Source organism: Plectrocnemia conspersa, unplaced genomic scaffold (assembly GCF_051122295.1).
Source record: "Plectrocnemia conspersa isolate PC_06_02 unplaced genomic scaffold, ASM5112229v1 ptg000010l, whole genome shotgun sequence".
Lineage (NCBI taxonomy): Eukaryota > Metazoa > Arthropoda > Insecta > Trichoptera > Polycentropodidae > Plectrocnemia > Plectrocnemia conspersa.
The window spans coordinates 25,383,788-25,400,041 of record NW_028277174.1 but is presented as its reverse complement, the minus strand read 5'-3'; the positions used below and the strand labels follow the sequence as shown (position 1 = coordinate 25,400,041).

General features: G+C 34.8%; 1 protein-coding gene and 1 long non-coding RNA gene across 6 annotated transcripts; both read left to right on the top strand.

Moving 5' to 3' along the window:
* The first annotated feature begins 705 nt into the window (after positions 1 to 705).
* Positions 706 to 12,155, top strand: eIF5 (eukaryotic translation initiation factor 5). 4 transcript variants are annotated; one of them, XM_088194943.1, is made up of 12 exons: positions 706 to 775; positions 1,434 to 1,560; positions 8,735 to 8,834; positions 9,224 to 9,670; positions 9,747 to 9,954; positions 10,024 to 10,141; positions 10,215 to 10,398; positions 10,469 to 10,633; positions 10,702 to 10,937; positions 11,013 to 11,220; positions 11,290 to 11,487; positions 11,555 to 12,155. In XM_088194943.1, the coding sequence occupies exons 5-12, from the start codon at positions 9,798 to 9,800 to the stop codon at positions 11,666 to 11,668; spliced, it is 1,380 nt and encodes a 459-aa protein (XP_088051069.1). In that variant the 5' UTR covers positions 706 to 775; positions 1,434 to 1,560; positions 8,735 to 8,834; positions 9,224 to 9,670; positions 9,747 to 9,797; the 3' UTR covers positions 11,669 to 12,155. The 4 variants fall into 4 exon arrangements, with proteins under 4 accessions (XP_088051069.1, XP_088051068.1, XP_088051070.1 ...); XM_088194942.1 differs by having other exon boundaries at positions 9,742 to 9,954; XM_088194944.1 differs by lacking the exons at positions 706 to 775; positions 1,434 to 1,560 and adding an exon at positions 7,719 to 8,653 and having other exon boundaries at positions 9,742 to 9,954.
* Positions 12,156 to 12,358: 203 nt separating this feature from the next.
* Positions 12,359 to 14,736, top strand: LOC148231143 (uncharacterized). 2 transcript variants are annotated; one of them, XR_015811045.1, is made up of 4 exons: positions 12,359 to 12,457; positions 13,550 to 13,620; positions 13,711 to 13,843; positions 14,545 to 14,736. It is a non-coding gene; the product is annotated as an uncharacterized LOC148231143 (long non-coding RNA). The 2 variants fall into 2 exon arrangements; XR_015811046.1 differs by lacking the exons at positions 12,359 to 12,457; positions 14,545 to 14,736 and adding exons at positions 12,568 to 12,644; positions 13,363 to 13,457.
* Positions 14,737 to 16,254: the final 1,518 nt, after the last annotated feature.

Genomic DNA, 16,254 nt, shown 5'->3' with positions numbered 1-16,254 from the left:
GGTGTTATGACGGCTCTCTCTCTTCCGGCAAGCTTGTAAGGGTTCGGACGCGTGCCGTCGCGCGTCCGCCCCATTTTTGTAATGTAAACCGTAACCTCAAATAAATATACTACTGCAGCGGCTCAATCTGTGTCTCATTGCCACCCGCCATCATCACAGCCCCTAAATAACTATAAATATTAAATATAATACAACTGCAGCATCTCAATCTGTGTTTAATTGCCACCCCTCACCTCCCGTTGACAAAATATGCTGTTTTATGTCTATTAAACTCAATTTGACAGTTGCAAAACGTCCAATTGCTATTCAAAATTAAGCGAAATAGTCTAATAGTAGTTCAATACATATAATAAGTTTTAGAATTTTATTAGGCTAGGTTCGAGTTTGAACAGCAAATGTTCGAAGATTAAAAAATAAATTAACAAAAATACATGTTTTGTTTTTTGGTAGTTAACCAGTGCCATATTCAACTTTCATTAAATAATGAGTAGAGTGGCAGTTTTTGTAATAAAAAAAAATTGTTTGTGTTTTACAATTTTAGGATATTCGTTACTTATTAAATCTACATGTAAAAGAGTCGAAGTTGGAATTGTTTTTGGTGGTTATTTTTATGTTCTGTAAGTTACTATGTCGTTCTCTTTTCATATAGATTTAAAAAAATCCGTGGAGCAGTTGGTAGCACTGACGTCGCTACTATTGGCAGCTGTGTCATTCGTAACAGTGCAACTTCCGGCGGGTATCTGTGGCTCGCAGTGCTCAGTTGCGCCGCTCGCTGGTGAGTTCGCCCGCCCTCAGCTCTGCCGTGCACCCTCGTCTATCTACGCGATTTCTTTTCGTTTCGTCGTGTATGGCGTCGCGGGCGTTCGTTCCGCGTCTTACGCGTCGTCGTCGCAGTGACGACTTTTGTTTTTCGTCTTCCATCTGGTTGAGATTTCCACGCAGCTTATCTTGCGATCGCTATTTTAATTTTATTTATACGGCGCTCGCGTGTCGCCGTAGATGCGCATACGGATTCTTATTGTCGAGTATTGACGTTTCGAAACCCACCGCGTTTGATTTTGAGGTTATGCGCCCTGATTGCACTGTCGGATCGCCACGAATTTATTTCATGGTCGACATATCGGCGGTTAAAACCATTTTTCTGAAACGATTTAATATCGATGTTTCGTTTGTTTTTTATTTCACCGCTAGGTGCGCCATCTGCGAATTGTTATCAATCAACAATTTTGTAATATTTAAGATTAAAAGCTAATCAATACTATTTTTGGACTTTTGCCTGTTATCATATTATAGGTTATGTATAGCTTGTTAGTTATATCTTAATGGTAACGCGTAGAGGATTTCACATTCGATTCAGATATGCGTAATCGTGATCGTAATCGTAATCGGATATTTATCGCATATTGACACTGTACGTTTGGTTTGGTTGGCAGTTTACAGTGGAGGTGATCGGAGGCGGGACATTCCCAGCATTCACACTGAGGACACATTTGATTTTTGAAGATTCGATATCGTCCAGAGGGGCGTCACCATTTTATATGACTTTAGAAGGATTCGCTGGTGAGTACTATTATCGATATGTTTTTATTTGGTTTCGGTGGTATATTTTTATCTCTTTGTAAATGACTATAACTAATAAACATTATCAGTAGTAATACTTATACGTGTACATTTTAACTATATATTTTCTTAAAATATCAATGTTGATACATGCTCCAGAGAGGCCATATGGACTTCAATGCTCTAATACAGTGGTCTCCAAACTATTTTGCCCGCGTACCCCTGAATGTTGTTACATATTATACATACGTTGTTGTTACATACGCATCACATATTCAATTTCTCGTTTAATTAATATTTATGATGGTTTGGCGATGGGGATGGTACGGGTGGCAATTAGGCACAGATTGAGCCGCCGCAGTAGTGCTTTTATTGACGATTGAGTTATTTACATAGTCTACAAAGTACGGGGCGCGTGTCCGAATCGCCTGAAGATTGCCAGTCGAGAGATAAACCGTCACGCCAGTATTACTCCTTTTTGGCCATAACAAATCTAGGCTCCCGCAATGATTTATTCATTATTTGGCATACCCTACTTTTAATGGATAGAAAAGCCGCTAAAATATTTATTTTTACTGATACTGATGGTTGGTTCCAAATGGAGTCGATGAAAAAATTAAAGTAAATTATTATTTTCTAATAATCTGAAGCGGTCGCGGTTACGCTTCTGTATTTGTAGTTATCGGCAGGTCCGGTTGACGATCAGTGATAGGACGTTTGTACAGCGAACTGTACAAAGTGGCCCTTATGAATCTTCCGGTACGTTCTTGACGCGTGTTGACTGGGATCCTTCGACAGTCGTCGATATTAAACCTCGAGCGCGTGTCCTGGAGATAGTTGCTCAAACAGGAGGCGAGGTGTAGAATCCGTGTAGTCCAGTAAGTGTTGCAGTGTCAGAAGTCCAGAGTCGAAGTGTGTGTGTGAGCCTTTTGGTACCACCTTATAATCCCGGTCGGGTGTGCAACAGTATCCCCACTCCACGCATTGCTTGCGGTGGCGGGGGTGCGGTGTGGTTGTACAACGCCGCTTAGTTAGACTTCACTTTCACTTATGCTGCGTCACGGACGGTCGTCTCGGGGTCCCCATAAATCTAAAATGTGCAAACCTTGCAGTTTTGCATCTTTATAGACCTTTCATAACAATTTGTGCAATAGTATAGATAATGTGATCTATAGATAGTGTCTTGCTTGCGTCTCGTAGAATCTAATCATCTATGATGATTGCATTGAACTCTGGATTTTGGCTTTGTAGCTAAACAAAATTTGACTTTAAATGGAGAGCGTCTTTTGCCTTGATCTTCTTAGTGCCGCCTTAATCAGTTCTTGGCTCGGTACAAGTTTGGCTGTAACTGGTGAAGTTCCAGATAAAATATCTTGATGGAAGTATATGGCTTATGCTATGTTCGCGCATATATATCAGACAGAAACATAATATTTTGTTGTCTGTTACTTTTTCTTCTAGGAATGCTCTACTTAACAGTCATAATTTAACAGCTGAAGATTTGCAACTCTTTAAGCATTCTGTTTTGTTTGTATAGACGCCCATTGACTTTTGTATTTTGGTGCATTTATCTAATGCGTCCAAATCTCCAATCATCACATACATTGGTATAAAGTCGGTGTGATGAATACACTTGTTTTTCTAGTAGCAAATACTGATAATTTTGAATGATTTATTACGCTTTTAACCAGTATTTTATGTTACTGTATAACTTAACAAACTGTAAACAATGTAAATGGTTATGAACCAGTATTGTGCATTTAATATATCTGTATGCTATTATACCTATGTCTATTTAAGAAATTAACTTATATAAAAAAAAAAACAGTATTTGCGACAAGTCAAGTTTCCGCTTTACTGGTGGTTCTAATGGATTTTTACAAAAATCATTAAATTATACACTAAGATATTTGTTAAAAATTAGAATACACTGGTCCCCATTGAGTTCTCAATCCAATTTACGACCTAATATGTGGTAATATGTTTATAGAGGAGATATTATTTAGACTTGGATGAAAATAAATGGATTCAAATGGACTATTATATTAAACTTATCAACCAAGAAATTTTACACCACACTATTTTTGAATAATATTGGTTTGCCTTTTATAAACTGTTGTATCATTGCTTCTTTTGTTACATGGAATTGAATATTAGATGGTCAGAATTTATATTAATTGGTTGAAATTTAAATTGGACTGGTTAGAACTTATATTAAATGGCAAGAGTTATTTTGACAGATGGTCAAAATTATTTTTTTCAGTCAGTATTTACTACAGTTCATTGGTCAGTATTTATATAATATGATCTGTATTTTTATCTCAGTCAATTTTATAAAGCTAAATAATACATGGTGTTTTAGGGCTAACTTGTTTGGCCGGGCTCGCGACATTGTTAGATGCCAACTCAAGCCAAGCGTGCTCTCCGCCGCCGCTCTGTCGTTATTCCCGCATCGTTCGTCGCTCTGAATATCTTCACGTCCTACATGCAATTAAATAGATTCATTGATCGTTCTTCATGGGGTGTTCACTGTTTTGACCAACGCTCGCTCACTCGCTCGCACCTAACCTGTCTAACAGTTAAGTTACGAGCGAGATATTTTATAAGATATTTCTAAAACAAATAATTTATTGCTAATTTATATTTATAAATGTTATAATTTTTTTTTTAATTCACATGATCCTCCTTTATTTTTATTTTACCAATTTGATAGTTATTCTGACTCTGAATAATATAATTATGACCAGGCTATTAGTACAATTCTGACCGAGATTTGATTTTTATTCTGAACCAAAGTTGATTTCAATTCTGACCATTTAATTTGTTGCCATTGAATACAGTTTATTTTTTTATTTTTTTTATAAATGGTCTTATTTTCCATATTTTGTGGTGTTCGGTTGGTTATTATCGCTACAATACAAACTGATTTCGACGCAGTACTTGATAAACTATAATTTATTTCGGTAAAATCAAGATCACAAAAAATTTTCGATTGAATACTCAAAATTATTATTCATGTCTCAAGTTTAAAGTTTTTAAGATTTTGAACCTGTGCATCATGCACAGGTTCAAAATCTTTTGTACAGAAGAGTATATTTATTCATTTTAAATAAACAAATAAAATAATATTATTAATATGCGATTAGTTATGATAAGTTAATAATTTTAAGTGAAGATCCACAATGGTCCAATATCAAATAATAAAAATATGTTTTTGTCCTTTTAAATAAATGTCAAACGTTTTAAATTATTTTGTATAGTGACTAATTTAAAAACCAACGATTTAATATAAATAGCTGACTCCTACGTTACTTATACTAACTTTTCATTTTTCATGGAATCCACATGACTTTACCTGCATTAGATTGGTAAAATGTATTACCTGTGTTAGATTTCGAACATTTCAATACAGTTTTTAGAATTCGCATTTAATTGCTGTCTAGCAATATACATAGGTTAATAATCGCACGATCCATCAATCTAGAATGTGTTTATATAAATTTGATATATACTTGACGTGTAAAATCGTGTCAGGGTTATTTTTTACTATGCTTGTAATAATAATCATTGAATGATTTTTAAATTATGTGTTTATTTATATTGAAAACAGATCTGTGTATAATGGAAATTTCATGACGCCTATGGTCACCGTACAAGAGTTTTTGATGCTAAAGGCTCGGCCACACAGAAAGAAAAAAAGACAGAACGCGGTCTACAGTAGACCACGTACTGTTTGACAGAGCTGATGCAACATTGCATCATACAACCAGACCGCCCGACCGCATCGGACAGATATCGCTTCCCGTCGCGACAGACCGCTTTCTGTGTGGCCGAGCCTTAAAGCAAACCAATTTTCTGCCGGATTATAATGTTTTTAAATTGGATTTATTTTAATGACTATTTAAAAGTTTTAATTATTCGACGATGTTTCATTGCGTACGAAACTAATTTTAATATATGTATTGTAATATTTTGCTGATTAAATGAAGTGCGAGTTACATACAAATTGAGCTACCAGAAAGATCAGAAAATGGTAATCGACATTGGTCGGACAAATCGTCAATTTATGCGGAATTTGGACAAGAAGTTCTAAAGTTTGGACATCTGGTAACCCTAGTCACAAATCACGCAAATAAGATTACGGTTTTAATTAACATTGATTTCAGCAAACGGTTATCGCAATAAAAACACATTTTCTTGCAATGTTAATATTATACTGATAAGGTAAATTAAATTTATCTTTAATATTATTGCAAAAAATATCGTTTTTCCTTGACAGTTTCTCATGTTCATATTGAAACATTTCTCGCTTATGATATGTATTAGTTTTTTATCTAATAAAATTATATTCGTGTATGATATGAAATGTTTAAGTGGACACAAACTTTTACTCACCGAAAATACACCATCGTTATAATTCGTGAAATTTCGACGGATATAATGCCTCTATACTTCGTATGCAAGCTGTAATATCACGAAACACTAGCGAGGGTGAATTATTGATTAATAAAAATACGACGTTGGTCTCCTGTTGCTATGTGCTAATTACCTAACAATGGGCGTGATTCAATGCTTTTGTTCGAACGAGCTGTTTGGGGTCTGGTAATAGTGAGCATCGCTCAATGTCCACATGTCCGCGAGATTTTTTATTACAAGTAAATGATACGGTTACACTAGTGAAATATTTGCTCTTCGAGACTCAGTTTCGCGGCATTGGCATGTGCTAATTGAATTAGTTAATTTAGGAAAACGTTGCATTGCGTAAAAGGTTAATAAGCAAAGTCCAATGTTCGCAGCGACAATGAAATTTGGCCGTTGCTTGGAACCTGGGTGGTATATGTGCAGATGAACAGGGATCGATTCTTTGTGTCCTTCAAAACGGGATCGGACGGCGCATACTCCGTTAGAATATACCGTGACCGTGAAACGTTTCGAAAGAGCTGCATAGGGTAGCGTAATAAAATTGCGAGGGTCAAGGTTTATCGCGAGGCGAATATTTACGCTTCTCTGCAATTCGGAAGCTAGGTTAGATTAGTATACGTGAAAATTAAAGTATTGAGTTTATTTAATTATCTACCAAGCGACGAAAATATCACGTAATTCATGCGTGTTATTTCGTTACCGCAATTTCATGTCTGCCGCCCCTTTCCCCCCGGATGCCTGACATCCGTTTTGCGCACCCTTGCACTAATCGATCATCTGCTTCGGTTTTTATTTTCTTGTTTCTAACGGGCGTAAACTTTTGCTAGAAAAGCGTTCGTATTCGTCACGTAAAATCGATCACGATTAAAATTGTATCAGTTATCTAAAAAATTTTTTAAGAAACAATTGATTAATTGATAATTCACTGGGTAGCTAGCTTAACCGATAATAAACAATCTATCATTTAACAGCTGAGCACCTATACACATCCACACAGAACCGTCTAAACTTTAATTTCCAGGTTGTTTCCTAACTTTAAAAAAAAATTCAATGATATCTTCAGATTTTTTTTTATTAATCGAATATTTGACGTACATTAATACCCCGAAGTTACGCGATAGGTGGGACCGACGAAAATCGCGTAATTCGGGGGTTCAAATTTGCTTATAAATACATATGAGTTTTGTTTAATTGGGACCAAAGACTAAAACACACTGGTTTTTATAACAAAATATTTAATAAACTTGCAGTTATTTATACAAAAAAATAATTGAGTTACATGAAAAAGTTACTTCGATGCTTTCATAAAATCTAACAAATTCGTTTGACGACACAATGCCTTCTTTTTTTCTCGCAGAATTTCTTCGTTTCAAGCTAATCTTTTTTTATTCCTTGCTTTGTGGTTGTAATTCGTTCTTCGCTAGGATGTACGCTTTCTAAGATTTTTAAACCATTTTCATTAGAGCTGAAACCTTCTCTCAAGCTTGCAGTTGTCATCTGTTTTTGTCGCGAAGCTAGGTCTAAAGGGTCGGTTTCTTCAATGTTGTTTTGCTCACACATCTCCATAAGCTTGTCGATTGTCAGCTCCTAACTATGCGACTCCAACATTAGTTTCTAGCGTTGTCTTACTTTTTGTAGAGAATTTTATTATGTTTTTAATTATAATTATGTAGTGTATATTATTGTTACACATAGGCCAGTGTTACCCAACTACGTGGCTCGCGTAGCGGTTTTGTGCGGCCCGCTACCAACTAAATTGTAATACCATTTTTTTATTTGCGGTCCGACACCTAAATAAAGATAACGCTGAGTCCACCAATCGATTTTTATTTAACTCTACAAATTTTCGCTAGAGATTTTTTGCGCTTTAGGTCGGGACCGGTTTAAATTTTTTTTATAATGCGGCCCGAAAAATTTATATTTTTAAAGGCCTCCGGTTTTCAAACTCTGAGTTGTAAATTTTAAACATTGCGTCTTATCAGGGCTTCTAAAACTCACAATTTAGTTATGATATTGCCATCATTGACTAATGTGACTTAATTTATTTTAAATTATAACGAACGATTTCGTGTTCTAGTTCAGGGTTTGAGAATAAATTGTTCGTGTCGAGTCTCTCGCGTGTTTAATGATGAATAATGCGGCGTTTATGTGGTGACACATGGCCATCGTGTTGTTTCTTTCGATAGTTGTATTCACTCAAGTAACAATGATTGTTTTCTTTATCTTGCTACTCAATTTATTTTGGGGTTAGGTTACATAGGTTAACTTTTATCGCCGATTCCGTAATTATCGGCCATCGCTAGGGTTGATTCAGTTCGCAAACGATCGGTTGGTATTGTAATAAAAGCAAAAATAAAAACTAAAAAATAGCAGTCAGGCAGGGGGTTGACGCGACTGCGCGCTCGCGCCGCCGACATCGATTTTGCTCAGGGGGATTGGGGAGAATCGAGAGTGCAATACTTGTAATCGTGCCGGCCGACGAGCCGCTCGCGTTTCGTAAGACAGATTGAGCGCTGGGGCCCGACGGGGGCGCCGCAGCCGTGCCGAGGCCGAAGGGCGTAGCCGCCGCCCCCAGGCGCCGTTTCAGATTTGCCAAGGGCGTGCGCCTCAAGATCGCCGCACCTATGGTACCCTTTACCTTGGCTGTTCGCTCGCAAATAGCGTTCGTTATGTAACTGCACCACTTGTACCACCTGTTTATGTTTACATCCGCTCTGAAGTGATTCTCAATATTATTATTTTTTATTCGCAGACAATTCAGTACAGAGTGGAGAAACGTACACCGGCCCACCACCGACTGCGCTATCCAATTCAACGTGCATGACTCGACTCAACTTGCGCAACGGTTATAGGTAATAATTGTCTATCGATATTTTTTAAAAATGTCTCAATTTTAACAAAATAACATATCGTATAACTTAAAAGAACTATTGTACTTATTAGCATGGGGTTTGAAGGAAAGAATTAGTAGTTAATTGAGTGTTTGTTCTATGAATTATCGTAGTTTCCTTATATAATTTTCAACCAGCTGTTCATCTGAGTTCTCCAATAAAATAGGATTAGTGTCTTGTTTGAATAACTGTTATACAAATATTATATTTTGCTATGGAAAATTATCTCTCACAATGTTTAATTACATTTAAGAATTTTTTGAAATGGTCAATGAATATATTCGACTTAATAAAGTAATTTTTAAACTTTTATTATTTGGTTTAAAGTCATTAAAAATATTTTTTTTCAGAACATCAAAATATCTTTGCGGCAGACATCGGATTTTGCAGCCGTTTAGAGAAACGTGACTATCAGCCGTGGCATCGTTTTTTGGAAATAAGCGAATGAATTTGTCATTCGGCCGCGTGCCGTCGCCTGCGTCGCCCGCTTACCTGCAGCCCATCCAACGCCCTCCTAACCTGGCCCTTGTGGCTGACACCATACAGTCTTAAATAGCAGACCGATTCCTTTTTTTTTTTAGTTTTCCTCTTATTTGTTCTTTTTCAATTTTGTTACGTAAATACGCGCACACCTAAAACTGTGTCACCCTCTCCTTCAACATATGCTGATATACAATCGGAGAAACGATAAAAGTCTGTTGTCGGTATACGCACTGAAATTTTTTTAACGGATGGTATAAGAAACATACTTGCAATACATGCGAGATCGGCATTAGGATCAGTGGCCGATTCGATAGGTAAAGTTTCACTTGATCGTTTGAAACAGCTCTAGCAGTTTTTTGATGTGTTATTCTCATTTTTTTCATAGGGTAGCAGATTGTCGTATTGGTTTATTTTGTTCAGGCAAAGAATTGATATTCCAAAATGGGGTCCCTCAACGTTAACCGTAGCATTTCGGATGCATTCTACCGCTACAAAATGCCTCGTATTTGCGCCAAAGTCGAGGGTAAGGGCAACGGCATCAAGACCGTCATCGTCAACATGAGCGATGTAGCCAAAGCTTTGGGAAGACCTGCCACGTGTGAGTGACGACATTGTCGCTAATTTAATGTTATGAACATTTATTTATTGCTTTTAAATTGAATTTTAGATCCAACTAAGTATTTCGGATGCGAGCTTGGCGCTCAAACGCAATTTGATATCAAGAACGAGAGGTTCATTGTGAACGGGAGTCACGATGCTGGAAAGCTTCAAGATTTGTTAGATGGGTATGATATTATAGAACGTTTAATGTATAATCAGTTTTTATTTATTTTGTACTGATGTTTTATTCAATTTTAGTTTTATTCGTAAATTTGTGCTGTGTCCGGAGTGCGATAATCCTGAGACCGATTTATTGGTCAATGCCAAGAAACAGATAATATCTCAAGGTTGCAAGGCTTGTGGCTATCATGGAACACTAGAATTCAACCATAAGCTGAATACTTTCATATTGAAGAATCCGCCAAATGCACCAACGGGACCGGTGCGTTTTATTATTCAAAATATAAGGACGATTCGTCGATGTGATTAACTATATTGATTCATTACTATAGGCTGCTGCTGGTGAAGGCGGTAAACGTAGTAAGCGTTCCAAGAAAGGATCAGTTACCAGTAACGGAGATTCTAACAATGGCGCCGGAGATCATGCGCCCACATCTGCTGATGTAACACTTTCGCTCGATGCCGATTTTACTGATGGCGTTAAAGTGAAGAAAGAGGTGAGCTTATGTTTATTTTGAAATGGAATTCAGAGAAATTTTGGTTATTATTTTATTGCGCTTTATAGAAATCGAACGAGGATGACGACGATGATAACTGGGCGGTCGATGTATCCGAAGAAGCAGTTCGCGCTCGCTTGTTGGATTTAACAGACGGCGCCAAAAATATGACACTGAGCGACGATTTGGAGAAGAGCGAGAAGCAGCGCATGGACTTGTTCTATGAGTTTGTTAAGTCGAAGAGGGATTCTCAAGTTCTCGATAGTCCTACCGTGCATAAAGAGATTCTGTCTGAGGCTGAACGGTCAGTATTGTTTGTATTAAATATGTTTAATATTAGTTATATATTTATGATTCTATTTCTTTCTTTAATCAATAGACTCGAAATCAAGTCAAAAGCTCCTCTGGTACTCGTCGAACTGCTTTTCACTGCTTCTATCGCCGCAGAAGTGAAACGTCACCGTATATTGCTATTGCGCTTCACTCACGCCGATGCGCGTGCTCAGCGCGCTCTACTAGGTGGCGTCGAACAAGTGATCGCTATGCACAAGGACGTACTGTTGCCAAAAACTGCCGTCATTCTCAAGGTAATTATATTAGTTTATTATTGTGATAGCAATATTTATCGTTTATTTATCAAAATCTTTATTTTGTAGTTGCTGTATGATGTCGATATTTTGGAAGAATCTGTGTTACTGGATTGGTCTGATCGTATATCTCGCAAATATATATCGCGAGAGCTAGGAACTGAAATGAGACGCGTCGCCGAACCGCTCATCAAATGGCTTCGTGAAGCTGAAGAGGAAGACGAAGACGGCGATGGTAGTGAAGATGGCGAAGAAGACGACCTTGAGGTAAAATTATTTTATAATACATGTTTAGTAAATATTTTTTTAATCATCAAACTTTTATTGAATTCAGATTGAGTATGATGACCGTGCCAAACACACTCCTATGAAACCACAACCGCCACCACCAAAACCAAAGGCTCACGACGATGATGAAAACGAGGACGTGGATATTGATGCCATTTAAAAGAAACATCATAGTTTTATTTGTTCCTTATCAAGATGTTCAATGTGTTTATTTTCTGTTTTGTTTATAGTGCTTTAGAAAATCATTTCTTTTGAGAAAACGCTTTGACAATATTTTCAAATTATTATACTATATAAAATATCTTATATACTGTATTGTCACAATGACTTGGTTTCGCACATTTTTTATTCTGTTTTTATGCAGATGTATTTGGGATGGATATTTTCGATAAGACTTAATGGAAATTATAACGTTTACGTTTGACACAATTTTTCTTCTGTATGAATCTATAATCAAATTACTCTTGTGTCAACAAAGCATTTATATTGTACGTATTACGCCATTCGGTCACATGTGTTTATTTTTTACAAGCAAAATATTTTGTAGAGAATAGAAATTATATTTTATCGCCTATATATAATATATATAAGAAGTGTTTTATGCATCATTTTTGGTTCTCAGTAATAAAAAAATCTTAAAATGTAAATACCCAATTATTTCTGTCCTTGTAACACTTTCCGAATATTTATAATTAGAGAGCTTTCCGACATGTTGAATTATTTCCATCACATTAAAAATAATCATTATAATTACGCATTACGTTTTAACAGCTTGCCAAGAAAATTTTAAAGCAAAAAAGCTGTATATAAAGTGGTGACATTTGATTATAGCTTAACGAAAGCGTTGCACTTACAGTTGTGACTAAGGCGCTTGTGAGTCAGGTGCTTACTGCGGATATATCGGGGGCGTTCTTGATGAGAGAATTGTTCTAGTTCTTTTTATGGAAAGGTATTTAGAATAGTTCTTGATGAGAGAATTGTTCTAGTTCTTTTTATGGAAAGTTAGCTTCCTAAACTCAATTTTCTTTTTCTTTTGAGTATTTAACTTGTAATAGAATTAATTTTAAAAAGAGTTCATTTGGATTGAGTTCAAAGTAAAAAGAAAAGCTTGTTTGACGGGTAATCAACGTTCAGCTGTTAACCCTTTGGACGCCAGTGACGTGCCTGCACGCCAAAGCTGTCGGACCGTCAAACGCCAGCGCGTGCAGGCACGTAAATGTTATTACGGACACATTTATTAATAAATTTGATTTTTTTTTCGTTAATTTAATACAGAGACATCTATTAAATGAAATGTGATCGTTAAAATGTGCAATTTTTGAACCATTCTTTTATTATTTACGATCGAGCATACAGACGTTGTTAGGGCTGCTACAATATTTTTTAAAAATGATAAAAAAAACACAATTTTTTGTAAAAAAAAATCATTTTTTGAATTAGAATTCTGTTTTTGTTTATCTTATAACATTAATGCCATATGTACTATTTTTTAAATTTTTTTGACAAAGTTGAAATTTTTTAAATATATGAAGTAGCCGCCATTTTGATAAAAGATTTTGATTAAAACAACGGAAATTATCGTGTCCCATACAAATATTAAAAACAACCAAAAACATATAATATAAACCACATACAATATAAATTACATTTAATATTTGTGTGTGGCAGCCCTGACAGTGTTTTTTAAAACTTGGTATTTCTGTGCTTTTTTTTCACTTTTATGTTAAAATTAATAAAAAGGAAAGTAAACAGTGATTTTCCGGGTAAATAATGTTCCTCTTTCATAATAATTTAAAGGGTTGAAAATGGTGGCCTACAGAGCAAATTCATAGAAATTTGCTTGGCGTTGAACAGGTTAAACGTGTTACGGGAAAGCTAAAATCGACACATGTGTTATTTTTAGGATACGATCTATTAAAATTTTATTTTAGGATGTAATGAAAAACCAGGTGTGAATAATTTGTTATATAAATATACAGTAGAAAATTTCTTGGATTTATTTTAAAAATGTTTGATATCTACATTTAATTTCATCAAATAGGTCTTGAGGAATTGTAGAAAGAAATGGGTCAAGCTGATGGATTCTTTCATAAATCAACAGATGAAAATCAGGTCATACGATTCTTATATTGTTTTCCAGTTCAACGAATTTTTGTTTTTTGCTATGTTCTTATTGTATGTTCTTGCTTCTGTTATTTCCAGATCAAAAATATCATTCGACCAGTAAAATTATGGTGAATGAAAAGAAATTTCCATCGCAATGAAGAGATTCAAATTGAAATTCGAAGATGCTATTGCTTGTATAAAGAAATCAGTAATATCGTGAAATAAATAGGTATTGTTATATCAAACCAATTGCTATAAAAGTTATAAAAGTGGTGGTCCATTTATAATGATATGAATAGAATATTCAGAGTAAAATAATCGGAAGGCGATGATCAAACATCCTGTTTATAATATTGCTCATCGACTAACTGGGCTATACAATATTTAATTATTTATTTTACTCTGAAATGTTTTCGTGTTTGGGTAAAATTCGTGTGAGTGCAAATCTGCGATTCATCTGAACTGAGTATTGTAAGGGTTACCACTCCAAAAAAATAGTTTGTAATAATATTTTCTAAACATATAAATAACATTGCTGCAAAAATATCTTAAAACATTATCTTACATCTCTCACATACGCTACAAGGAATTCCCAGAAGAGCTATATAAAATTTAAGTTGATACAACTATTGATTGAATCTTTTTAAAAATCAAATTTGGAGAGCAATTGTATAGTTACGTGACAAACAGTAATAAGAATATTGACCACAGTGGTTTTTGTTTATGGTTTGAAGAAAGTTGTCTGGAGGGTCTTGTAAACGTCCGTGGAGATTTCTACTTCTGGGGGCACTCATATGGTGCATTGTTTAAATGGCGATTTCTCTCGAGGTTTGCTTAATAAAGCAAAGCGCCTTTCCAACGCGAAATTCTGTAAGATTCATTATAGTTTATTTTATTGGTGTGAGTAAAAATATTTTTTTGTGATTTTAGAACTATTAAAGTATCAATTTACACTTGAAAATGATAAATACAATTAAGAGGGTCATGATGGTCAAAAATGGATACACAGTACATAACAAGAACGTCAGCGCTGGAGAATACTCCCCTTACACAATTACGTTTTCGGCGATAGCTATGAGGAGTTGGAAAAATATTTAGGCTCATCTCCATGAGTTCCAAACGGTAATTTAAAAAAATGTTACAATGATTTAACTTTTCGTTTTAATTTTTAAATTAATAGACATGTTAACATGTGTGTATGTAGTGTGTATATGAGTGCATGTACGTATGTATGTGTATAAAGTGATGGAACTATTTGTAATTAATAAATGAGTTTGTTTCTAAAGTATACATTGTCATGCTCCATTCTGAAAGTATGGCACAAGTAGAAGATATATTATTTTTCGAAATAAAAATTATAAAACGGGACCATAAATTTATCAGATTCTTTAAATTCCAGTTTCTTCTTTGTCTTCAAAGTCGCAATTTTCAGACGACTTTAGAAGTCAAGAGAACGACGATTCAGGGTTACGTGTACGACGAACCTAACGTCGAAATATTCTTTGTGAATGGATTCTATTCTCGTCTTTGGGAGTCGTTTTGGTCTTCACCGATATTTTTGTTCAGATATTATTGCCTTAAAATAAAGCGATTCGCAGAAAAGCCCATCGCGATAGCCAGAAGGAGACGATGCAATAAAACGTAACGCGTCGTTGAGATTTTTCACTCGTATCTAAATATAAATTCCACGTTTCAAGGTGTGTGATCGAATTATGTTCTAGAAGGAAGTTATTAAAGTGTATGACTTTTCACACAAATATAAATATGTATGATATAAAAACATATCAAAGATATTTCTCTGGCATATGGTAAAATTTGCAACTTTATTGTTAAAAGCTTTGAACTCAAGTTGAGCGTTTATTGATGTCTTGGTATGTGTTGAAGTGATGATGTGTTTTCTCCATATGGTTATTCTCAGACAGTTGTTTTACAAGTTTAATTTGGAGTTTATATGCTCTTTTATGCAATTTTGGCTTAAAAATATGTTTTTATTAATTAATTTAGTATATTGTAATATATACTAAATTATAAACAGCGACCTCAATATTTTGTAACTTTTTTAATTTAACTAATTTAATTTTAACGTTCAATTACAAAAAAGTTAATAATTAGTGCAAATTGTAAATTAACTAATACTTGAAAGAGTAATAGCGAACTCGACATGCACATTATAATTATAGAGGTTGTCCTTTAACAATGACATACACTTTTTGGCACTGTGAGTTTGCCTTTATTATTATCAAATATAAATCGAAATAAGCACTGATTATCAAAAAATATTTATTAAATATCTTTCTTGCAAAAAGAGCCAGAAGTCAAGCAAGAAATTTCAATAATCAAGAACGCGTATTTGTGATGAGTTTTTAGGCTTTTAGTGAAAAAAATTTAGGTGATATATTGATAAATGAACTAAGTACATATTTTCAAGTAAAATATGTAGTAGTTTTTCAAAATAAATTTCCGTGTGTGTCAAATACCTCACGATATTTTCTTTAAGAGGAATAATAATTTTTATGGAATGTATTTTCTATTTTTTCTTTACTAAGGTATCAGTTACTATGGAAAAATCCTTAAAAATATGTGCAGTTTAACGAACTACATTTTTCGATTGTTGTTATTCAATTTAAATCTTTAATTTTA